This window comes from Artemia franciscana, chromosome 2, assembly GCF_032884065.1.
Source record: "Artemia franciscana chromosome 2, ASM3288406v1, whole genome shotgun sequence".
NCBI classification, from domain to species: Eukaryota; Metazoa; Arthropoda; class Branchiopoda; order Anostraca; family Artemiidae; genus Artemia; species Artemia franciscana.
Window position 1 is genome coordinate 28,123,058 of NC_088864.1, and position 26,442 is coordinate 28,149,499.

At 36.6% G+C, this 26,442-nt stretch overlaps 1 protein-coding gene across 1 annotated transcript in view; it reads right to left on the reverse strand.

Moving 5' to 3' along the window:
• LOC136039625 (serine/threonine-protein kinase Warts-like) overlaps window positions 1-26,442 on the reverse strand; it is a 63,440-nt gene that overhangs the window by 10,884 nt on the left and 26,114 nt on the right. Inside the window, exons 4-10 of the mRNA XM_065723526.1 lie at window positions 20,247-20,670; window positions 19,484-19,758; window positions 17,039-17,172; window positions 14,267-14,461; window positions 10,634-11,294; window positions 9,229-9,419; window positions 1,325-1,422 (exon numbers count right to left, since the gene is read on the reverse strand). Coding sequence (XP_065579598.1) covers window positions 1,325-1,422; window positions 9,229-9,419; window positions 10,634-11,294; window positions 14,267-14,461; window positions 17,039-17,172; window positions 19,484-19,758; window positions 20,247-20,670 — 1,978 coding nt within the window. The remainder of the gene's footprint in view (window positions 1-1,324; window positions 1,423-9,228; window positions 9,420-10,633; window positions 11,295-14,266; window positions 14,462-17,038; window positions 17,173-19,483; window positions 19,759-20,246; window positions 20,671-26,442) is intronic.

Below are 26,442 nucleotides of genomic sequence, written 5' to 3' on the forward strand. Positions count from 1 at the left end.
GAGGGCTCCTACTAGATTAGCTCACAATATAGAAACCACATAAACTTCAGTGACAAACTCAAGATTCTTACGTTTTTGAAAAAAGATTCTCCTTTATCCCCCTTGTATCCCTGGCCATGAAGCCTTTCGAGGGGGAATAAGTGCATTGTAATTCCATTTTGAATTGTATTTTGTATTGTATTGTACTGAATAATAAACTTCTTCTTCTTCTTCTTTGTAAATTTCTCAATTACAAGAAGTTTAGAAAATTAGGATTTGATTGGCTGACAATAAAATGAGATCCAGAAAGCGAAAAAAAGCAAATAGTTTTTACATACCGACATCCAAAAAAGAAACCTTTTATAATTCTTTTAAAGGTGCCAAATGAGTGACATCTTGGAGCCAGTTCAGGCAGTTTATTTCACATAATATGACTCACAGTGAAGCAGTTAAAATCTTATCTTGGCGACCGAGTGGGACGGATACCGAATATTACTCGTGTTACAAATTTTACGTTGAAATGTTAGATTTCTATGATGAAAATATCGTAGATTGGGTTGTAATTAATCAGTTTTCAAAGTATTTTTGGAACAACCTCTAAAAATATTGTGATTTTCTGGGTCAAAATATGTCCTGAAGAATTCTTGCTCCTTCACAACCACTAATTATTTTCACATGGTAATTATAGGCATTTTTTTCATACCGCCACCATATATGAGGTGTTGGGACCGTTGAGAGGTTATGTCGTTAAAAATCTAGTCAATCTAGTAAAAAGCGAACAACCATAAAACTGAATCTCCCATAAATGGTTCGGCTATAGTGACATTTAAGACTGTCAACATAAACGGAATACTCTTTGTTCAGGATTATAATGGGAATAGAAGCAGAAGCTAAATATTCTTAATCAGGAAAAGGATATATTCACAGAAAATTTACGCTCTACTCTGGACCTGGTTGTAATCAGGTTGTCCTTGCGGGATATGTGGTTGCAAGAAGGTGGTTCAGCCAAGTCATTATTTTTAGGTTTTTAGTACAAATTTTCTACGACTCGTGTAGAAAATTTTTTGAGGTATCTTTTAGTTGTGTATAACTCGATTTCAACAGTTTGAATAAAAAATAAAATAAAAAAACTGTAAAAAAATAATGACTTTAACCTTTCCAGGTAAACAAATTGAAATAATTCAGACAGATAACATCCCCAAGAACAAATAAGATAAACACCAAGAGCTGCCTAAATGCAAATGACCTGAATATTAACATATATACTCAAATTTCACACAGAGAAAGGACAATGAGAAAGGAATAAAAGCAAGAATCTAAAGAAATAAAAAGTTAACAAGTTTACCTTGCTAGATCTTCGGGGAAAATACCCAGCTTGATAAGTAAAGACATTAGATCACCTCCCGGTATGTAATCCATCACGAAATATAGATTTTCTTTATCCTAAAAGTAAAGTCTATGTAAAGATAATGTTTCGATAACTCTTTGTGCACATGACAAAAGGATCTACGCCATAGCAGGTTTAATTAAGAAACAACTAATACGAAAGTTACTAATACATCACAATACTTTAATTTTCCCAACTTCAATGTTATTAATTAAAAACAAACTTTCCGGAAAAAGGATTTTATTGCAAAAAAAATAAATAAATGTCATATTAAACTTGAGACCAGTAGAAATGAACTCCAACAGTAATTCAAATTCGAAATGAGCAGATATTACTATTAATGAAAAAGTATCTTTTGAATGATAATTCTGGACCTTCTAAAACATTGCCGCTTCTGAAATACTGCAGATATGTCCTTTTAATAACCTGGATGAACATAGTATCTTTTGATTTATTTTAACATCCACCTTAGCATTCCCCAAAGCTTCAAGCCCTGTTCAACACACCCTGAAATTTTCAACTTTATGTACTCAGCCATTCATGAGATATTGCTGACGCACCCTTTTCACAATCAGAATGCACACAGTGTGTTTTGAATTTGTTCCGCATCCCCCTTAACATTCCCTGAAATCAGACACAAGTAGACGTAGTACCAGTTGCATGAAGTTGTAGTCACTGTAGCAAGTTGTCGAAAGTCAGGAAGAGTCATTGTCGCAGTCGTAACCAGTCACAATAGTAGTAGTAGTGGCCCTGAAAGTTTCAAGTTAATACCCTTACCCGTTCCTAAGATACTGCAGATACCGTTTCGATAACTTTGATGCATATAGGGTATTTTGACTTAGTTCACAGCATACCCCTCAACATTCCCCAAAGTTTCACCTCAATAACCCTAGTCTTTTCAGACACAACCAGGATCAAGCATTTCCCCTGCATAAATCCTGCATGGATTTATGGACAAATTGGATCTATAGACAGCATGTATTATGAAAAAAAATTGGAAAATCCATAACCCTTGCCCCGGGGGCTGTGGGGCATTCCATCCTTGGAGGCAGAGCTATTAGATGATGTGACTATTTTGAATAAAGTATGTTATTTTAAAGATTTCTATCAGTATAAAAGGGGACATCTAAAAGGGCAAGAGAAGGAAGGGGGGACTGGTCGCCCTTTGTTTCTTTTTCAACTTCCCTCTCAACATGATTTTAAAGTTCCAACTTAATACCCTTAACAATTCCTTATATTTTCTGAATGTACCTTTTTGACAGTCCTGCTGCATAAAGAGTGCTTTGATCTTGTTTGGCACCCCCATCGCATTTTTGGAGACTCAGGTCAAATATGCCCCTTTTCCCCAATAACCAACCTCATACATAAACAATGAGCAACTTACATAACGTACAACACTTGCCTCAGGGGCTTTGGGAGGCTTTGTCGTTCCTGGAAACATAGTTAAATAATTTCTGAGACCACACTGGCTAATCATGACAAAACACAAAATCGCAAAGAAAAGAAAAACGAGGACAATAAACAGCCAGTGGAAGAATTGAAAGCTATGCAAATATTTCGGTCAAGACCTCCGCTTGACCGTCCTCAGTGCATAATAAAGTGATAAAAAAAACCTTAAGGAAAACACAACACTAAAATATAATGACCCTTTTTCAGTAACGGTGAAAGGGTAACCTTTTCACCGTTACTGAGAAAGGGTCATCATATTTTAGTTTTGTGTTTTGTTTTCGGATTTTTTTTTAAATATTTTTATCAGTTTATTCTGCACCGAGGACGGTCAAGCGGAAGTCTTGACCAAAATATTTGCATAGCTTTCAATTTTTCCACTGGCTTTTTATTGTCCTCGTTCTTCTTTTCTTTGCGACTTTGTGTTTTGGAAACATACTTATTTAACTTTTCGACTATTTTGGACAAGATGGCAATTCCAAAATTATGATCATATACCTTCGGGGAGATTACAGCTAAAAAAGGCATGGGAGATGGACTGGTTACCTTCCGACCGTTTTTCAACATTCCCCTCAACATGACCAGAAAGTTTAAATTAAACATCTTCAGCCGTTCCTTAGATATTGCTGACACACACTTTTGAAGATGTTTTCATTGTCTTTGACATTCATCTCCAAAGCTGCGTGGGATATAAGTCCCCCAAATCGGCATAATTATTTGACCTTTAGACTATTTTGAACAAGATGGCAATTCCAAAATTTTGATCAGGTGTCTTTGGGAAGATTGCAGCTAAAAAGGGCATGGGAGGGGGATGATTGCCCTTTTACCGTTTTTTCAACACCCCCTTCAACATGTACTTAATACCCTCAGCCAATCCCGAGATACTGCAGCTACACCTTTTTATAAACTGGATTCACATACCACCTTTTGATTTAATTCAACATGTGCCTCAATATTCCTCCGAAGTTACAACTTAATACACTTAGCCTTCCCGAACACATCCAGAATTAAACATTCCCCCTTTTCCTAACGATAAATTCTGCATTTAAAAAAGAGTAAATTGTGTAATTTACAATCTTGCTCTAAGGCTGTGGGGGGCATTGATTCCACGGGCATGGGACGAAGGGTAGGGGTTGGCCACTCTCCAAACACTTTAAAAAATTCCCGTCAACATATCCTGAAAGTTTCAACTTAATACTCTTAGCCATTCTTAAAATATTGTAGACCCTCCATTTGATAAACTGGATGCACATAGTGCTTTTTGATTTAGTTAAATATAAAATTGTTGATATTCCCTTTTGACAACCAGCAAGAGTGTGGTCGACTGCATTCAACATCCCTCTCAGTATTTCCTTAAAATTTCACCTTTGTATCCTAAGTCTTTTTGGAGATCCGGGATCAAACATATAAATGTAATATTAATCCAAAAAATGTCTGAAGCCAAAAAATAGCGCAAATATTCCCAGATAGGTTCTTCAAATCAATATAGGATGGGGAACTTAGCCCCTACTTAACATCCACTCATTTTGAGGAGTAGAGTTGGAGAAGCTAAGAGCGGAATAGAGCCCCACTTATTGAAATACATATCTTAATGTAAAAACAAATAACACATACATATACTTAATTGCACAGAGGGGGAAGGTGTGCTTTAAAAAAAATGTTTGTCCATTGGACACTCTCCCAAACAAATTAAAGACATCAGCACGAAATGAAAATTATTTTTTGACTTTCAGGAGCCCCTCTCCCCAGACAAAAACGAATTATCTATTTTTCTCAGAATTTTCGATAAGTCCAACATATATGCTTCCGGGGATGACATGACCCCATAGCCCCTGGGACAAGGGCCCTAACATATACAAACTGTCAATTATTTATGAACAGATTTTATAGTGGAAAAGCAGGAGGGGTTGTTCATGGGTATTCAATCGGTTCGAAACATTCGGAGAGCATTCTCTGGGGCAAAAGCATCACATGTTTCACTAGGAGGGGGAGGTAAGGCTGTTAGGGGGTCAGGAAATGAACCAAGCACTTTCTTGTCCCTGGCCAGTTGGAAGCTTGCACCCATAAGTCCTCGGGCTAAGAGGACCCAAATTAAAAAAAAATTGTATGGGGGCACAGACCCCCAAGAAATATCCTGAAGTCCAAGGACCTATATCCCTCATCTTTCGGTTAGGAGGACTCGAATGTATAGGGAAAAATATAAGATATTGTTCCCCTGAAAGAACGGCCCAACAAAAGGCCCAACACTATTTGTTTCTGAATGGCTTGAAAATTGAAATGGTAAATTCCTGGACCAAGGAGACCCTAAAATATTTTAGTTTCGGGGTATGGACTCGAATGATGAGAACCCAAAAATGGGTAATTTTTCTTTTTGATCAGATCGGAACTTTATCCTTAATCCTCGGCCAATGGGATCCCAATACACAAGAAAAAACTGAAAAGAAAATTTGATTCTCCTGAAAATGAGGGCCAGAAATTTCTTTTTAGTTGGGGCACGGATACCCAAATAGGGGCACAAAGATTCTTTCCGAGCATTTTGTTGGTGTCGTGGGTCCCAGAAAAAAAAAAAAAAAAAAAAAAAAAAAAAAAAAAAAAAAAAAAAAAAAAAAAAAAAAAAAACGACTTGTTCTTCCTGATCGGTTTGAAACCTGCTAAAAATTGAGGCTCTTCAGGCCTTGGACCAAGAAGCAAAAAAAGAAAAATCATTCCACCGAAAAGGGTTAAGAAACATTTTTCTGCTAAACGGCTTCGAAATTACACCCGCAAGTTCTTGGGCCAAAAAAACCCTTGCGCAAAAAGAAGAAGAAAAAAGCCAGGGGTACAAAGTCCCAAAAAATAGGATCAGAAAATGTTTTATTTTTCAAGCAGACTTGAAAGTCATGCCTGAAAGCGTTTTGATCAGGGGAGCCTAAAATCGCCAAAAAAGAAGAAAAACAATATTGCTTCACCTAAAAAAAGGGCCGTTAAGATGACGAATTAATTTTTTTTCTGAAATACTCAAAACAGTAAGTTCCTGGCCAAGTGGACCCAATATGAAACAATGATTTTAGTTTGAGGGTACAGACTCCTGTGAAAATTGAAGCCCAAAAAGGGCCAACGAACTTCTTTACGATTGGCTTCAAACTTTCAAAAATCCATTCAAAGGCTAAGGGGATCACAAATTTTCCTTTGGCAGAAGGAGTGTTAGATGGCCCAGAAATGAGAGAAAAGCCTTATTGTGTTTGATGCTTGAAACTTGTAGCTGTAAGTACACGGGCCAAGAGCAGCCTAATACAGAATAATTTAGATCCAGAATATGGTTCCAACAAAAATATTGCCCTAACATGATCAATTTTTTTGGCACCAAACTTATTGCCACAGGCCGGTGGGCCAAGAAGACTCGAATGCACAAGTGAAAGTAGTTAAAAACACGTTTACCCCAATTTTTTCCAAACAGCTTGAAATCCGTAAAACGAATAAGTTCGTGGTTCAAGAATACCTTAATATAGAAAAAAATAGATTGGGGATGCGAGCTTCCTAAGAAAAAATCTTTACAACTGTTTTGAAACTTACACGTGAAATTCCTTCGGCAAAGGGGACTCCAATTCACAAGAGCCAAAAGCTCATACGGCACTTGTGACGAGGACGAAAGAGCCAAGAGCTCATATGGCCGTTCCCCCCTCCACCCCCCAATATCCCCAGATCCGATCCGAATTGAAAATGGAGCATCTGTGACACGAGATATTTCTATATATCAAGTTTCGTTAAGATCCGATCACCCATTCGTAAGCTAAACATGCCTCAATTTTCACGATTTCGCCTCCCTCAAGCCCCCTCCCCCCAGATGGCCGAATCGGGGAAACGACTGGTATCAAGTAAATTTGTACAGGTCCCTGACACGCCTATCAATTTTCATCGTCCTAGCACGTCCAAAAGCACCGAACTCACCAAAAGCACTGAAAATCCCCCCACCCCCCCCAAAGAGAGCGGATCCGGTCCGGTTTATGTTATTATATAAACTAAAGTAGTATACTTTCATCATGTTTTGGTATAATACATTTGGTATAATACATATAATACATTTGGTATAATACAACTTTCGTTGTTTTCTTTAAGTTAATCAACCCCCCCCCAAAAAAAAACAAAAACTTTTGTATATATCTACAGTTCTTTGAGTATGCAAGGCTATCGAAATATCCGACACCCGACTTTAGACTAACACCAAAAATGATTACCTTGCCCTTTTGGATTATCAATATCTTTCTTTATAGGTAGGAATTTTTTCAAACACTTCGGTCAGAATTTTTTCATACGCTTCAGTCACAATTTTATCCTTATCTTTGGCTACACTTTAACGCCAACCTCCCTCTCCTAAAAGCGCCAATATATAGTCCAAATTGTATACTTCCAATGCATTCTGTCACCCATCACTTGTTTTTTCCGGTTCTTCTTTCTCACAGTCGATCCAATTAACAGGTAAAAGGGACGAAACAAGAGAGACGAATTGGGAGAATAGATACGAAATATATAATTTCCACTGTATATTTACACGTTAAGAGGGGGGGGGGGGATAAAATACAGCAGGGCTCCATGAAAAATCTGTTAACTACAATTATTATGCCGATTGTGAAGTATGAATTGTTTTCTTAATATGTTTCCTTCTCTACAGGTCCTTCTCTAGGCATATACCTAGCTTAGTAAAGAGTTAACCGCTTTTGATTTAAAGGTGATTCGAGAATGATAACTATTATTTAGGATTATCTTAAAAGCAAAAGTTTTTCGTCTAAGCAAGTTTTAAGGTATTTCGGAAAGCTGCCTAGCAGGGCCATATCCAGGATTTTTGTTCGTTGGGGGGGGGGGGGGGGGGGTGTTACACAAACAGTTTCAAGTTTCATCTAGATCACTCCACTCTAAGTGTTTTCCAAGATTCCCAGTTTCAAAGACTTCATTCCTACCTCCCCTCCACCCCAAAAAGTCCCCGGATCCGACCTGAATTGAAAATAGAGCATCCGAGACATGAGATCTTTCTATATATCAAGTTTCGTTAAGATCCGATCACCCATTCGTAAGATAAACATACCTCAATTTTCACGATTTGCTTCACTTCAGCAACGTCTACAAAACGCTTTCCTTCATGTACCTTTTCATCCGGGGAAGTAAAAAGAAGTCAACGCTGTGTAAATAACCTGGATTCGACACAGTGGTCAAAATATTTTTGTTCAGAAACCGTTGAACAGAAAGATCTGTGTGAGCGGGGGCATTGTACTGCAAAACCAGTCACCAAACTGCAACAAATCAGGACTTTTTCGCCAGAAATTGTTAAGTAATCTTCTTAAGACTACCAAATAAAATGCCTGATTAACTGTCTGACCCGTTGGGACAAATTCTGAATGGATGACTCCTCTCACATCGAAAAAACAAATAAGCATTGTTTTAATGTTACTTCCTCCTACGAAATTTTTTAAGTCGAGGAGAGTTTTGAGTCTTTCATTTATTTGATTATTCCTTAATTTCACGGTCATATCCATAGTACCGCGATTAATCATGGTATTAGACTGCCCTTAACAAAAAAAAAAAAAAAAAAAAAAAAAAAAAAAAAAAAAAAAAAAAAAAAAAAAAAAAAAAAAAAAAAAAAAAACAATGCTGCCATTCTTCTCATTCCAAAGTTTTCGTTTATAATTCTCTGTACTGAAGTCAAGTCGCTGAAGAATTTTCTGCAATTTTTTCACTGGTCCATCGTCGATCGTTCAGGATAACTTCACAAATTTTAGAAATATTTTCGTCAGTTCGGGCCATCAAAGGACGTCCTGAGCGAATTTGATCGTCAACTAATATTTCGTAATGTTTAAAATGGGAAAACCACTCGAACACTTGAGTTTTCACATAATATTAATCCTTGTAGGGCATTTCGAATATTTTAAGGGTTTTTGTAGCCGTTTTTCCAAGCAGGAGGCAAAATTTCACAGGCGCACGCTGTTCACGAGTATCAACAATCAGGAAAAATAATATTCACATTAGTTTTCACACGAACAAGACGCAACCTTATACAGTGACGGTAGTTAGCACACTAACTGAGAACACGCCCCTACCAGCAAAAACCCGGTATTACAGAAACTCTGTCCTCTAAAATAACAGCTCATATTTTTCTGAATAGCCCCCCCCCCGTAACTTTTAGTGATGTGATTAAGAGTCAAGAACTATTTTGCATTATTCCTATTTATCAGCTTTTATTATTGGTAGGAGTACCCTTTCTGCGGTAAAGCTGTTTAATCTTTGTATTCGTGGCTTAGGATAACAGATTTTGCACATACGCTTTGTTCTTTTTCTAATCCGATTTTTTTTTTGGACGTTTACACTTGGTACTCCAAGACTTTGAGGGAAAGAAAAAAAAATATAGATTAGAAGAAAATTGGTTTGTGAAACGTATTTTTTCTTACCTGAAATGAGTAATATAGCTTTACAACCCATTCATTATCAGCTTCTGCCAAAATGTCACGTTCAGCTTTCACATGTGCCACTTGGTTTCTCTTCAAAACATCTCTTTTACGCAACGTTTTCATAGCGTACAAGTGATTTGTGTCAATTTTTTGAACTAAAGCTACTTCACCAAACGCACCAACACCAATGGCTGCAAAAATAAGAAACATTCATAAAAGCAAAGAAATTTACAGCATGTTTCGATTAAAATTTAAAATACAAAATACATATTTGTCATTATTCAGTCACAACACTAGCAAAATCACATCCAAATTTTAAAGACTGAGAAAAATTTTCAAATAGTAATAATAATAATCATAAAAAAAAAACAAACAACATTTTCTTTTTTCCTGTTTAGAATAATCAAAAAAGCAATCTAAAGTCCAGAAACAAAGAGATGCTCACAAGCCCCTTCTAGTGCTTATCTACAACTATTCCACAATTAATTTTTAGAGAAAGAGGGGTATTGAATGATATTACTTTGTTGTGAACATTTAACTTTACGATTATTTCCAGTTGTATGGAAATCGGTCCTTCTCACCAATCTCACGCAAAAGGAGAAGAAACATAAAAGGAAAACCTCCCTTCATTTCAGATTAATAAGGTACAATCAACACCAGAAATGTGTCGTTTTTTGATATTCTCTGATTTTTTGTTTGAATTAATATACTTGACAACGAATCGGCTCAAATTTGACCTAGCCAAAATTCAGTCTACATGAAATGGTCTACATGATTTGTAATAAGCTGGAATTCATATTTTTGTTTTTCTTTCACAGACATATGTATAATGTATCTCAACAGATTTCACTTTGATGACATAAAACAATGTTTCGATTCTTAAATGAAAGGAAAGCATGTTATTCTATTAAAACATAAAGAAGATAGAAAATAAAAATCCTTTTAGGAAAGTGTCCTTTTTAAGCCTGTATCTCTTGAACAGGTTATAGATCCTAATTTCAACCACATCCTTATGAATTGGCTTGTCCTATTAGTTCTTTGTTTATTTTCTATCTTTAGTTGAGTCTCTAAGATCATTATTATTAAAAAAAAGGTACATTTTCAAACAATCTAAGGGAAATGCACTTTATTGATTAAAATACTCAATGGAACATAGCACCGATTCGCAGTAAAATTGTTGCAGATTACTTTCAGCCAATTTCCACCTTCAGCAACTGAAAATCTATCGCTTTTCAGATTGAAAATTGATTGATATTTTCGCATCACGTGAATGATTGAAAATATCACCCATTCAAAGAAAAAGTATTGCAGATTATTTTCAACCTATTTCTATCTTTAATACCTGAAAATTTAATGTTTTCAGAATAAGAATAGAAAAAAAGACGAATAAAAACAAAGTTTTTACCTCTAATTTTCTTGAACATTGATTTATCCATTTTGGCCCTTTTTAAACGAATGTAATTGGATTCTTTTTGGTTAAGCATCCGTCTCATTTGACATTGCGCCTCTTCACTTAATTGTATCTTTGACATTTCTCGCTCCAATTGAAGTTTCCTAGTCACACGTTGATTATGTGATTTTAAAACATTTTCAATATGCTGCTCCATATAAAACTTAAAAGCAGCTGGACTGTAATTCCTCACTTTTGTCTCCCTCCTCTCCTCTTCCCGCTCCTTGGAGAAATTTCTGCGCTCAGGGATAGGCGACTGATGGGTTAATTTATATGGAGGTGGTGGAGGAGGAGGCATGTCCCCACGGTCATTTGACGTAGTACTCATTCCTAGTCCGCTATCCTGCGTAGCCTCTGACTGAACAGTAGTAAAGCTAACGGGACTATGAGTCGGCCCTCTACTGGCGGATTCACTTAAAGGACTATCTGACCGAGAACTGCAGGCTTGAGCTATGTCTAATGTTAACGAGGGAACAATTCTGGGGGCATCACTCTCGGTGGCTAAAGGAATTTCATTGATTGGTATCTGGGCAAGGGGTGTGGTGATTTCGTTGTCATCTGGCAAGTAAGGAGAGAATAGCTGAGACACAGGTGTAGTCCTTTGGCTGGCCAAGGCCTGTAAAAAGAAACAACGAAAAACTGAAGTTTCAATATTTTAAATGAATTGCACCCATAAATGAATGCTTGACCTTTACATGCGTCTCATTTGGATTGTTTTATAAATTAATCTGCTAGAAACCAAACCAAAGCGTTACATCAACTTAGAGGAATCATAAAAAGCATGTTCCACAATCAACTCAGCGACATTAAAATGAGCAGCGACTTTTTGTGCAGAAAGACGGGGAGGAAGAGGATGAATTCCTTCCCCCTCCCGTAATCAAGCCCAATCGAAAGAATACCCTCCTGGAAAACAAAGCTATTGTAGACTAGAATGCACTTGCATTGTACATTCACCCTCCCTCTACCTCGTGAATGAAAATTACATTTATGCCCCCTCTCTTTTCATTTTTGATACACCTACCTAGTTTCCTGAAAGGGGTAAAGAAAATGACTCTCAAATAGAACAATGTACATTTAAGGTATCACTGAATAAAAAAAAAAAACTTCAAATTTAACTCAGACCAAGAACCAAATACATGCAGCCAATAAAACCAGGACAGAATATTCCTACGTAAATAATATATAATGCAAATCTGATCTAACGTTACGAGAACAGAAGCTAAAAAATTACAAACAGAAAATGCTGCACCTCACATCATAAGTAAAATAGCTTTATACAGTATACTTCAACCGAACTTTTACACGGCAGCCCTTATACTACATAGAAAATATTCTAATGCGTAAAATTACATGATTAAAAGGTAAGACTAAAATAGACTCACTTTCTTTTTCGTTTTATATCACTTTTCAGATCCTTATTTTCAAGATTTCCAACATAAAAATACCCGGGCAATGGTGCAATAAATACCCCGCTCTACTGTGTTTAGTTTCGTGTTTTTCAATACCGATTTATTACAAGATGCTCATTTTCTTTTCTTTTTTTTTTTACCTTAAAATATATCACTTCAGCTATACCTAATTTAATAGATCTTTGTTTAGCTGTGAATATATTAGAACAAAAATCTGGCTGCATGTGACCCATGTTCCTCAAAATATTCCACCTTTTAAATCAGCGTTAGCGAAAATATTTGGTAGAATATATACTTAAAACTTAAACTGAAATAATATATGTTTTACTCATCCCTAAGTTTCTATTTGCTTTATTTTTCCAAGTCTGGGAGAGGGAAGCTTTTGTCCCTTAACTACCTTTCTAAACTACCACCCCTTTATCCTGCCTCTATTCGTTTTCAAGGGGCTTTTTTAGTGAATGAGAACAGCATTTTCTGTATAAAATTCGTTAAAAACGAGAAGCAATAATCATTTAGGGATCACTAAAACATGGTGTTTCCTCTTCTTCTTCTTCTTTTTTAAAAATACCTTAGATTTCAAATTCTTTTCACCATTTATCGACGTCAAATATATAGCATGTCATAGGTCTAGCCAGAAACCAATGTTAACTTTATCCAATTTTGAACTACTTAGTTTTTACAAAATTTTGCATTTGGCCCTTAGACCAAGCTTCATTTTCTAATTTTAAATAATAAGTTCTACGATTGTCTGAATATGAAGTATCCATACTTAGCAATACATAGCTCAGGATCCTTGGTAAGTTTAATTTGGTTGTTTCCTGATACTTCTTGTGCTGACTGAAACTAGAGACTCCCCCCACGCAAATAATAGACTGTCTCTTCTGGTCACATTATTCACATTTCCTGGATATTAAATTAACGGGTAAGTTGATTATCAATTCTTTTATCAAAGACAATTTCTTCGTCAAAGACACCTTCACTTTCTTAACAAGATTTCTTTTCAATAAATTCTCTGAATTTAGTACTCAGCAGTGATGTTAATTAAGTACTAAACCTAATTTTTCAAATACTTTTCAAATTTGAAAATAAACTACTATAGTTATTTTACATGACAGTGGAGAACATTTTCAGCGGAATCGTCAGGGCGGGGAATTTTCCACAGAAGGGGGATTTTTCAAATTAAGATTAATTTGATTTGCATATCTTTTTCCAATTCTTTGCATTTGTAATCAAAATAATCAATTAGGAAATTTATATTAATATAGGGTAAAGCACAACTTCATTTAATCTGGGATTAACCCTATCGTGGAAAACATAACGTTCGAAAATTTTAACGTTCGTGTGTATCGATTTAGTGCATTATCGTGTTTTCACTTTATGGACTTGATTCCCCGGGAAAAGGGGAGGGGATCTTCCGGGGGATAATCTTCCGCAGGGATGGGCAATACGCATGGTGCGAATTTTCCAGAGGTAGAATTGTCCACAAGCAGTATTTATCAAATACTTTTAAATCTAAAAATACGATCATAATTAATATACGGGAAAGGAGAATTTTCCACCGAGGCGGAGTTTCCCCGGGAAAGTCTCTGGGGGGGGGGGTCCGTGAATTTCATTTCTTTTTAGATCGCACAGCAACACACAACGGTTATGCTAGTAAATACGAAAGAACAAGTAAGAACCAAAGTCGTTCATAGAGCAGGGGTGGGGGAACTGGTGCAACTGTCCCGGATGCCACGGCAGGGGATGGCCCGCTTTGATCAAATTTTTCATTTTGATTTGGCTTTTTTTTTACTAATATTTTAATTGGGAGGAGGCCCTGTAATTAATTTTATCCCAAGCAACACCAACTCTAGGAAAGCTTCTGGATCGACATTAAATCAAGCATTCGTTTTTTTAATGAAAAAATCTTGGCTTGTGGATATACCTTTTTTCTACACACACCGTTTTATAGCCTAATAATAAAGAAAATTAAGGAGCTTTAATTAAAATCACCAATCATGTTTGCTCCAAAACTGGCAGGATGTTAAAAAAACAAACATTGTGTATGTGTCTGATTTCAAGGCAAGTAATAGTGTTTTATAACCAATATTTTATATTTGCAAATTCTCCTTAACAAGGGCAACCTTATATACACGTTGTAATTTAGCTAAACCAGAAACCATAGTAAAATGCGTTTTACCTGCATAGTTGAATGATAACTCGGTGGATCAGCAGGTGGTGGAAAACTTCCTTGCACAGCAGGGGTATTCAAAGAGGTCGATGGTGTATAAGGAGGCGGAAGAGGTGGGGTTATGTTATGACTGCTTGGCTTTGGTGGGAGAGGTGGTGTTGGACTTGCTGGCGCCAATGCAGTCTGTAAAACCGGCTTTTGTACCTTCGAGTAAAAGAAACATTAATCCTTCATCCTACAAAATGAACTATGTAATTCAGGTGCATTGTTCGATAATTCAGTAACAATATCCAACAAAATTTCTTCTGGAGAAAAGTATCAGGTATAGAGATTGATAAGAATTTTTTGTTTTTCACTTCATTATTTTCATTTATCAATTTTTAACCAAGCCTTGACTTGAGATATTGTCAGTAAAAGAAGAAAAGGTTAGGACCGGAATTTTTGAATAAATCTATCTAGATTTTAGGCTACTTTGATCACAATTTTTATAGCTGTTGCAACCTACGTCGTCTACGTCGACAAACGTCTGCGGTAAAAAAGATTTTTTTTTCATTACCCCTCACCCCAGTTTCTTTTTTTGGGTCGACAGGGCATCATGCCATGCTCCTGATATGGATAATATCAGTTAAATATCCTCCTTGCTAATTCAGAGACCGGGGTGTAGGGATTAGTGTGAAAAGAAAGTAAACATTATTCTCCTTCGGATGTTTCTTCCTCTAGTACGCTTTATGACAACACACCCAAAAGTAACACAGTTCTGTATTCATCGGAGATGATTGTCTTTTCCCACTGGTTTACTCACCCAGGACACCCAGGATTATTGAATACATCGAGTTTTGACTGTCTCGCTATCTACCAAGTGAAAACAGCATCAAGGTCTCATAAAACAATTAACAAGCATGACATAGGTAATAAGGAGAGCCCTAGTTGTCAGGGTCCAGTACGATAAATAGCTTGAAAATTTAATGCAGTCCATCATCGAGTATTGCACCGGCTATAACTGGATCGTTTACAAGCAAGTAAATACTGTACCTATCTGTTTCAGCAGCTAAACCTACAAAACACTGATATTTGTTGTCTATTGGTAATACTTGATATACAAAAAAAAGAAAGAAAAATACAAAACAAGCAAAGCAACTAATCAATTCAATCAATTTAATACTAAATTCACACGAGCTATTGTTCATATTTCGCATGTCCTGGGTTAATCGGCTGTAGTTTAGGAGCAAGTGTTGCAGCTTGGCGAGGTAGTCTAGGCCCGAGGGAATGACAAAAGGGGACAGTACGGCCAGTAAATGTCCCAACGTGCATACAACCCGACGAGAAAGAATAGAAGAAACAATAGGTTGCGGAAATGAGACAACTATGCACGAATTGCTTTCGGAAGGAAGGGGATTAGTTCAAACAAACACAAAGGATACATCACATGAAAATCATTATCAAAATCTCAAAAACCTGTGATTTGATAGGAAAGTGGGACCACTCCTTTGGGCATATCAGATTGGGTTCCATTTTCAGATCTGATTTCCGCTCTTATAATATAATCTGGCTTACCCACCCAGTCTTACATAGACAGAATCTTTAAATTACAAACTATACATACCCGGCGAAATTTTGAAAAAAAAGTATGTTTGACTCGATGGACCTATAGTTTGACGATAGGATTTTGATCGATATGGTCATTATCCTGGGTATATTCCACTCATTCAAATGTAAAATAAATAAAAACAGAAAAAAAAACTTTCTTCAAGAGCAACGTTTTAATATTCTCTAAAAGGAAACTATAATACATATATATAAACAAAAAAGACTATGAGAAAACAGTAATTATTAAAAGGTTGGAATTTTTAAAGCAAAGCTATCTAGAATAATTGAAAAAAGAAAAAAAGTGGGATGATTTTCCTTGACTTTGGTCAGTTGTTTGTGCCAGGCGTCTTAACGTTTGCCAATTTATGCAACACTAATTGATTGAAAAATCCAGTTTATTAACAATTGTAATTATCCTAAAAGAATGAAAATAATTTTTTACGTTTCATTGCATTTTAATTTTTATTTTAAACATTTTTAAAAATGAATATTTCCCAGTTATAATCATTTAAAAGTATGATTCAATCCGGTAGTAGCACACTAATCGGAGTAACGCCCGATATGTCACCAGAAAAATCAGAGCAACAACAAAATCAACATCAGATGTCCATCGGATTTTCCAGGACAGCTTCCTGCAGCAGCAGAATCCTTAATGCAGCAGCCCTTCCATTCTGGGCCTTAAGCTGTGAAGAATCAAGTTCCTCCCAAAGGAAGTTCAGATGGATTTCTATAGTGCTTAGCATGTTTCAGCTGATGCTTCACTAGCAAACTAGTACAAAAGAAAGAAGACGACAGGAGGACATCCATCAGCCAGGAATCAGAGGGGAGAGAAGGTCATCAGGGACAGAAAGAAGAGATCAAGCTGAGAAAACTAGACTTTTGGATATATTATATCAGAATTCTTTTTATTTGAAAATATCACAAACTGGATTTTATCTTGCGCAAAAAATTTTAGTCAACTGGAGGACAGGAAGTGGACAAACATCTGTACTAATTTTCTACAATTAAATATATTAAAATTAGGTTGAAATTAATTTTTTTTTTATCTGGGTCTTCTTTTAACAACCAATACATTTTTTAAAGGCTAATCTGAAAACTGCTTTAATCCTGATAAGGAGATTAACAGTAACGGAAAATATCAACAATCCACAAGTACTATTTAAACGTACAACTAAAACAAAAGAAAGTGCATACTTGCGTGCTTTTGACAGACTGCATAATAATTGGAGGTTTGTTGAGACTAGGTGAAGGAGAGGACATGAGAACTGCTCGTCCTGAGTCGCTCGGAACCGGACTTGGTCCGCTCATTATCGACGGAGAAGCAACACCTACAATTAAAACATTGTCACGAATACAGCACAGACTATTTCAAACCAATCACTACAAAGTAGAATGATAATAACAATTGTACTAACCCTAACTTTTATAAAATGCTCTTTTGGAGGCGGATATACTTTTTTCATCTCAATTCAGGAAAAGCAATTTGACTCATCTCTCTCCGGACCCGGACCCCCTTTCACCTTGGTTCTTTCACCAATATAGATTTGTTTACAGAGTATAACTGCCATTCATTTACTTTCGGATACCACAGCGTCGCACGCCTTCCGTTAGAAGTCGGAATATGAAAAACTTGAACACCAAATTTAAGCTTGCCTGCAAAGTTGAAGCTAACCGCAACACAAAAAATGGGTTTAAAACAAGCCATTGCTTTTTAATCCTTAAAAATCCCGAAGCCGCATTACGAAGTTTTAAAACTGGAATTTTAAACTTTATTTGTTTCTTAATAATAAAAAGCTTCATAATTTCATAAAGCTATTACATTAATCTTCAACATTAATAGTGCGTTCGAGTATCTCTTATATCGCCGTTTACCCAAAAAACATAAACAAAATATATGTCTCCCCGTTTGCCCGTGAGTCCAGGGGACTTGTTGGTCATGTGTCAATCCTAGAACTTGGTCGTCCACCTGAAACTCTAGGAGGGTGGGACTATTAGGCTTAGGTCGCTTGTCACCTGTGAGTCAAGGCAACTAGTGGACTTTCCCATTAGGCAAAGCTCACATGATATGAACAATCTCAGTTGACCAATTACCTGCAAGTCGTGTGGACATGGTCAGTTAAAAATCTTTGAAAACATTTTACTTGGGGCATCCAATGGCCTTGAAATGGCTCATATAACTGATAGAGTATTTGAATTGCCCTTACTCCATGCCTATCCAGGCCTTAGTTCTGCCCTAGGATGGAAGATAGACTATCTAACAACAAGTGAAATGAATCATTTTTATAAAATTCTGAAAAAGGTTACGCCATCTTTGCCTCTCACTGTATCTGTCTTGGGTTTATTCCAATTAGCCATGCATCTCAAGTTTTTCATTACTTCCACCAAATTGATCTGCTTAATATCTAGCTCCCTGGGTATAATCCAAAATAAAATAATAACAAATACATATCCGGCAACTTTTCAACTGAAACGCTAAAGGCAGCTAGGCAAATGGCAACAATAATCACGTGGGATCCACTGTAAACATAGCTTATTTATAAACTCCTGAAGATGTGTCAAATTTTACAATTACTGTCTCTTTTTGTTCTCTGGGTGACATTTCACATATTTTTCCCATTTTTGACAAGATTGACATTTTTGTTTATATATGACATCACTTATCCTCACTAATCCTGCATTTTCCAGGGTAAGCAGATGTAACTTATCTGACAACTAATCCAAATTATTTCAAGTCGGAAACCTACTAACCTCCGAGTTATTTGCGTCTTGTGAAACACAAAGGATAAGGAATCGGGCTTATCGGATAAGTAGTCTTGGGATGCTCGAATGCACTATAAGCAATATAAAATAAATGTCAAACCTTCAAGATTCTACATTATGTGCATAATTATCAGGTTGAACTTTCTGCACTGATTTTCTTAGATCCAACATAAACGGGTCTGAGCTAGCATACAAAATTTGGTCTCTACTCAGGAATAAGAAAATGGCTAAAAAAATCGTAAAACTTATTGTTTTTTTTTTCTTTTCAAAAAGCCCGATATTTGGCCGGAACTGAATTATAAGGTCTCAAAACAAAAGAAAAAAAAACCTTAACATTTTCTTAATAGCTGTAAATAACTGTACTTCTTTGAAAATCTCTGAAAGCTGAAACATTAAACTTAAATATTGAAGAGCATAATTGAGTTTCCTTGTACTTAAATGCCTTATCACTGCAGTAGAGGTTGTGTGCAGAAACTGAAGTTAATCGGTAGACGAGAAGTGGTTCGAAAACCCGTTAAAAGATCAATGGAAAGACTCCAACGGAAAAGCAATGTGGTTTTGCTGAGAAAAAAGGAGAACTTTTCTCTTTTGTCTGCTAAGCAACTGGTATTTGGAACGTTGGGACTTCTCTGGAATAGGGTTTATCCTCTTGGAACTATTTTAGTTCCGAAAAGTATTTCGTCTAAATGCTACATTTTTTCTTAGATGACAAACTATCAAGAAAATAGAAAGGATTAAATAGAAACAGATAGGATAGAGGAATTAAGCGGTGAAAAAGGTTTACCAAAATTCCTTCTGTCTACCAAAAACAACCACAGCAAAATGCTTACACTGAGTGTATGAGTCTGTCATTTATTCTTTCAGCATGTAAAAACTTACCACCAGAAAAAGTAGGACTCTGCCTATGTTGCAATGCCGTTTGATAAGGAGGTGGAGGAGGGGTAGTCAGTTTCACATTAGTACTCCCGATATGGTAAGATGGCGGTTGCATCGCACTTTGTATATTCATAGCCTGAAGCTGATGACAAAGTTGAGCCTGCTGCTGAGGGCCATTCTGTACAACAATGGGCTGCCCTCGACAACTAGATGAATGAGAAGGGGCCGGACTAGCCCCCCTATGGCTTCCAGTTGAGCTCAATCCTGGCGTAGATACCCTAAAATTAAAAAACAAAACAATGAAATCATATCAATAGAAAATAAACCGCATAAAAATACAGATTAAATTCTTTTTTTGAAACCAGCCTAGTTTTATTCAACTTGCTGAAGACAAGGTTCAGTTCACATGAAGATCAATCACGGATCAAAGAGTCCAGTATGATACAACTTAGTTACAATTTCCAAAGACTCTCACTCCCTATTTTGGCATGGGTCTAAAAAAAAAAAAAAAATTCCGGATCCTTTATGTTTTTTTTTCTGCAGAACAATCTGGTTTTACAAATGTTTCAAACTGAAGGATAACAAAACAGATAATTTCATTGTATACAATTATATTAGGCAGATTCGGTTTTAGCCTTTCAAATTAATCCAAATGGAGATTTCTCTTGTATTTTGCTAGTAAGCCTTTGACATTAAATACAAAAATTAATATAAAGCAAATGAAACATGCTCTTGGGATAAAATCTATAACTCTCTTAAAACTGACCTGGAACTGGGAAGAGTAACAGGTGACATCCTTTTCATAATCTGCTGAAGATTATTCGGTACATGTGACTGAGCAACTCTCTGTGCATGCTGTGTCGCTGTTATAGTAGCTTTACTTGGAGGTGGAGGAAGAGGAGGCGGAGGGGAATTTCCTCTTAGCATCCAGTCTCTACCATCAACAGGCCTATCTCGAAAAGACTCAGCTATTCTTTCTCTACTAGCTGCGTCAAATCTACTAGGATCTCTAGCAGGAATCGGAGGTGGGGGTGGACTCTGTGGTCGTTCTCTACTCGGAATAGGTGGTGGAGTTTCATGCCTTGAGGGACTGTCTGACCTCGTACTTCCATTAGTCTCAAAATATGGCGTAGCTCTGTATCTTTCAAAACTAGGCTTCCGGATGATTTGTTGAGTAATCATTGACAAGGCTAAAAAAAAGGATTAGTAAAATAAAGTAGAGTAAAATGGAATCGATTTTTCTTTTTTAAATATCTATGATATAGGAAAATAAAAGTTACATCTTTTCGTTAATGATATACTTAGACTAAGATGTAGACTGAGCATGATTATAATTATCGTCCCCTCTCTCACATTAATATAAAAAGGCGTTGTCCGAAAACGATATCTCAAAGAAAAGTAAAGAGCGATAAAGAAAAATTCTAGAACAAGAAATAAAGCTATATAATAATTTAAACTTAAGACGAACAATCAGATCAAGTATAAAGATAACAGACGTTGCGATAGATAAATAAATGAATCCAAAAACGACCAGAAACTAAAATAAATTATCGAATCATACCTAAAACAAGCAGAAACTACTATAAAAATAGCGTCATATAGCGGCAAATATTTGAGCTCTCGCTTCGAGGGTATAAATAAACATGCAAGTCATAAAGACAGGTAAAGAGGTGTGGATCTTTACTGTATGAAGCAGCAATCACTTTCTTACAAACAAAAGGAAAGTTTTCTTGCACAAAAGGATAGAACTTTGACTTCTCTATCTCTTTCACAAGCAAAAAATATTCCCCTCCAATCCTCATTTCTCGGACAGTCTTAGCCACCACACTTTTTCCTTTAGAGAACACAAAATGAACTGCTTGACAGCCCTAAAGCGTCAAAAGGAGGCATTTTGAAAAAAAAACTAGATCATTTGGTAAATTCCTGCAATGTGCGCAACACATTACCCCTTCAAGAGTGCACCTTAAACGCTGTTCAAAGTCTGTATCAACACTTCTACTTCCGCTGAGCACAAGTATTTCATCTGTTCTTGAAAGCCTCCAGAGAAGTAGACAGTTAAAACCTGCTTGACGTAGATGGACTAAGTTTTTCAATTTTTGAAATAAAATTCAATCTGTTTTGCCTTTGCCTTGGAATTTGATAGTATCGATGCAGCAAATTTGTATAGAGATCCTGGCTTACCGTGGCAACCACCACAGTCTTTCAAGCAGACCATATTGAGTTCTTTTTCACCAAATCCATAAATTCCATCAGATCTATTTGCAAGGAGATGTAGTTCTTTAATGTTACCGTTAATAGGCACAAAAGCAGAAAATATTCTCTTCCCGTATATTTAAATGGTTGCCGTTTCAATTGGCGGAGGGCTTCTAGATACGGCATTAAGTCTACCAAACTTGAGTGAATCTCAACGTTAAAGGGCCACTCATTCAAGCTATTATTTGTTTTCAAATACTCCAGAAGAGCTGACTTGGCTCCTGGCCAAAAACTCACCTTTCAAGAAATAACACTTCTTCCGAATATAGAAGGTATATATAGGATAAGCTCATGAGAAAGGAAATTCTTCAGATAACCCATCCCTGTATCCCCAGCAATACATCTTCTGTCCCTTTTGATAGTTTGATGTTCAATATTGATAAGACTATTTAAGACACTAAAAATTTGAGTTTTCTTTTTCTGTTTCGCTTGATCATTATTCATGACCTTCATTTTGCTAAGTGTCCCATCAGCATTTTCATACTGATTAAGTCTCCAACTTTCTACTGCTTGCTGATCACCCAAAACCGCAAATATAAACATTTCTCTCGTGTTTCATTCCATAACGTTAAAGATAACAATAAAAAACCCACTGAAACACACTTTATGACAACACACACGTTACAAGAACAACTAACGTAACAATTTTTATTTATATAAAAACGTATCGGATTAAGACCAAGTATTGGAGTCTGTCGAGACTTTAGGACTTGTAAAAGACTGCACTCTGATAGTTGCAACTGTTTCTGGCGGTAGTGCGCTCAAGTCTTCCACAAACAGCTGGACAAAGAAATTTTGACCTAATCTTATCTGTGGGCAAGGTATATCTGTTTTATTCGGTATTGGTGCTGACGAGTACTAATATATCATGTGGAAGTGGATAAGTGAGTTGGAGTAGTAGTATCAACGTTCCCAACAATGCGGAATGTGTTTACCAGGTTAACTTAGTCACTTTGGAAATAGAGACTAGGCCATTGCAGTTTCTCAGTTCACTGGATGTATGGCCCATATCTCATGTACGGTATGAGTTTAGTGGCCCTCTATTCCACTTTTTCGACTCTTGCTCTATCTCTCTTATAAAGAGGATAGCATTCTGAAGAGCAATATTCAAGTATTGGATGTACAGTAGACGTAAAGTGACATAAATGATGACATTTAAACTCGGGGAATGGAGCCTTAGACATAATTTGCCCGACGGATGACATCTAAAACATAGTTATAAAAATTGAGACTCGAGTAAAAGCAAACCCCATGGTCTCGAACATACTCCGCATTTGAGATTGAGTTTAACATCAATGAATTAATGATAACGCTGAAGGAGTCTGCACAAATAGTGCACAGTTCGACACTCATTTTTGTTAATAAACATAGAATTTGCAGTACACCACCTATGCAGTGCCTTCAAATTATCCCACATTAACAAAATCTCATGCTCATTCACAGCTGACCTGTATACCTTCATGTCAGCTGCGAATATATTTAAAGTCAATCCTTTAACAACATAAGACAAATTATTAATAAAAAGGCAGATGAATACTGACCCAAGAAAACTGCCAAAAAATACAACAGTTCAAAATAAGGATGAAACCTTTTATTCGACACTGAAACAAATATAAAATTTTAACTTAATATTTCAGACACATATACGGTGTCTATCATCAGCAGTAAAACTAAAAGACATCAATAAAAACAACAAAATTTCTGCCCAATAAACTAATTACATATAGTTTATTGCTCTCATTTTTTTCCATGCAAAAGCGGGAGCAAATCTCCTTGACCCTTTTGGCTCCGGTTCATTAGATTTATCTGAAACTAGCTGTTAGGGTGGCGCTTCGCGCCACCCCAACACCTAGTTGGTGGGGCGCTTCGCGCCCCCCCAAGCCCCCCCGCGCGCGTAAGTCGTTACGCGCCATATTAGTTACGCGCCATTGTAGTTGTGTCCCTGTGTCCCACCTGTGAATATAGATAGATTTATATATGTGTTTCAAACTACGTAAAAATTGCGAATAAACAACATTCTTGGCTTTCCCATTGTCTGTCCGTATACAAAGCCGTATGTACTAATAATGACGTCATATGCAAACGCTCTTTTTACAAACAAACAAACATGCATACACACAACTCGTTTTTATATAGATAGATAGATAGATAGATACAATACAAATTAACTACGTAAAACTTGTGAATATACAACAGTCTTCGCTGTCCCATTGTCTGTGCGTATAAATAGATTGTCAGGTTTACCGACCCTCAAAGATGCAACATACAATTGTACATTGGTAAAGCAATCTGTATTAAGATCTATACCGCATTTTTCTAGTGATTGCCCTTGAGCTTTGTTGATGGTGGTTGCAAATGCTAATCGAATTGGGAATTGCAATCTTTTAAATTGAAAAAGCAGATCCGTTGGAATCATGGGAATGCGAGGAATAAGAACAGCCTCACCCTCATAAGGCCCTGTCAAGATTGTGGCCTCTATTAGGTTTTCCATTGTTTTTTTTTACGGCAAGTCGCGTGCCATTGCAAAGCTTTGGTGGGTTGATATTTCTTAAAAGTATTATTGGTACGCCTATTTTTAGTTGTAGCACGTGTGGTGGAAACCCTGAAGGATCTATGGAATTAAAAATTCAGATGGATAATTAACCGCTTCATTTGGTTCCAAAATACAAATTAACTGCGTAAAACTTGCGAATATACAACATTCTTCGCTGTCCAATTGTCGCTGCATATAAATAGATTGTCAGGTTTACCGACCCTCGAACATGCAACGTACAATTGTCCATGGGAAAAACAATCAGTATTAAGATCTATACCACATTTTTCTAATGATTGACCTTGAGCTTTGTTAATGGTGATTGCAAATGCTAATCGAATTGGGAATTGCAATCTTTTAAATTGAAAAGGCAGATCCGTTGGAATCATGGGAATGCGAGGAATAAGAACAGCCTCACCCTCAAAAGGCCCTGTCAAGATTGTGGCCTCTATTAGGTTTTCCATTGTTTTTTTTACGGCAAGTCGAGTGCCATTGCAAAGCTTTGGTGGGTTTATATTTCTTAAAAGTATTATTGGTACGCCTATTTTTAGTTGTAGCACGTGTGGTGGAAACCCTGAAAGATCTATGGAATTTAAAAATTCAGATGGATAATTAACCGCTTCATTTGGTTCCAAAACTGTGTCGACTGACTTGTAAAGGACTGCCTGGTCTCGAATCTTGGTCAAAACAATATTGTTGATTTCGTGGACGTCTATATTTTTGGGTGCGAGAATCGCTCTTTCACTTAGCCATTTATTATTTTTATAATTTTTTAGAATATTCGGAAATACTTTTTCAATCAATTCATTTTTGGACGTCACTAAATTACAGAAATCAGCAGGTAGTTGTATACGTCCTGAAATTGAGTCTACTGGGAGCTTTCCATTTCCCATTGCCAGCAATTGATCTGAAAATGTTTGACCAGAGTCATCGTTTTGCAATCGGACACGCATATTTGTAGTTAATTTTAATGTTTTTACGTGTGCCCATAAATTAGAATTTTTAAGGCAAGCATTCATTTCGTCTGCAGGAGTTGATCTAGGTATTATAGGTAATGTTTGCCTGAAATCTCCCGCAAGCAATATCAATGTGCTGCCAAAGGGTTTCGACTTCCCTCGCAAATCTTTCAAGCATTGATCCAGAGCCTCGAGCGATTTTTTGTGTGCCATTGTGCACTCATCCCATATAATAAGTTTGCATTGCTGCAATACTTTACCCATCCCAGATGATTTGGAAATATTGCACGTGGGAGTTTCTGTAGAATGCAAGTTCAGAGGCAATTTCAAAGCGGAATGAGCAGTTCTTCCACCAGGCAGCAATGTTGCGGCTATTCCGGACGACGCAATTGCCAACGTTATATCATTTTTTGATCGAATTGATGCCAGAATCAGTTTTATCACAAACGTTTTACCAGTACCTCCTGGCGCATCCAAAAAGAAAATTTCTCCAACGTTGTTATCGACACAATGCATTATCGTATCATAAATGTCTTTTTGTTCCGACGTTAACTTGGAAATGTTATTTTGTACATACGACAATAGATCACTCGTACTGTAACTTTGTTCACGATCCAATTCTACACATGTCGAAACAGCAGCGATACGGTTAGGTGAAGGCATTCCCAAATCCTGAAGAGGTTTGTTTGCCATACGTACGCACATATCTTCTATAACAATTAAAGTGTAGTTATAAATTTCTGATGTAAAATCAAAAGTCATATCTGACGTCTCTAACTGTTTTCGATGGAGTATATCTTCGGACATTTTTGACTTATATTTTTCCCATAACTCTGTAGGAGCTGATGGAGAGCAAGTTGTTAAAATGATGCCAAACAATGCACGAATTTGACTTGGGGTTGACGTTTCGCACGCGTCATTGATGCAGTTATCCCAGTGTTGGTCATTCTCCAATAAATTCAGAGCTTGGCATGCACTACGGTAAGTGTCATGTATAGTACCATTTACAGTCCTCAAATACTCAAAGGATGTCGGACCGGGTACATTCACCAAAAGCAGGCGTAGAAAGAAGCATTCATGTTGATTGGGGTGAACGGTGTAGAGTCTTCCTATCGTGGTATCTTTGAAGATGGTAGGTTGGCCGTCGACTGACTTACCCTGTTTTCGACGTTCAAATACTTTATTTTTAAGTATTCCACGTGTAATACGAAGGCACTTCA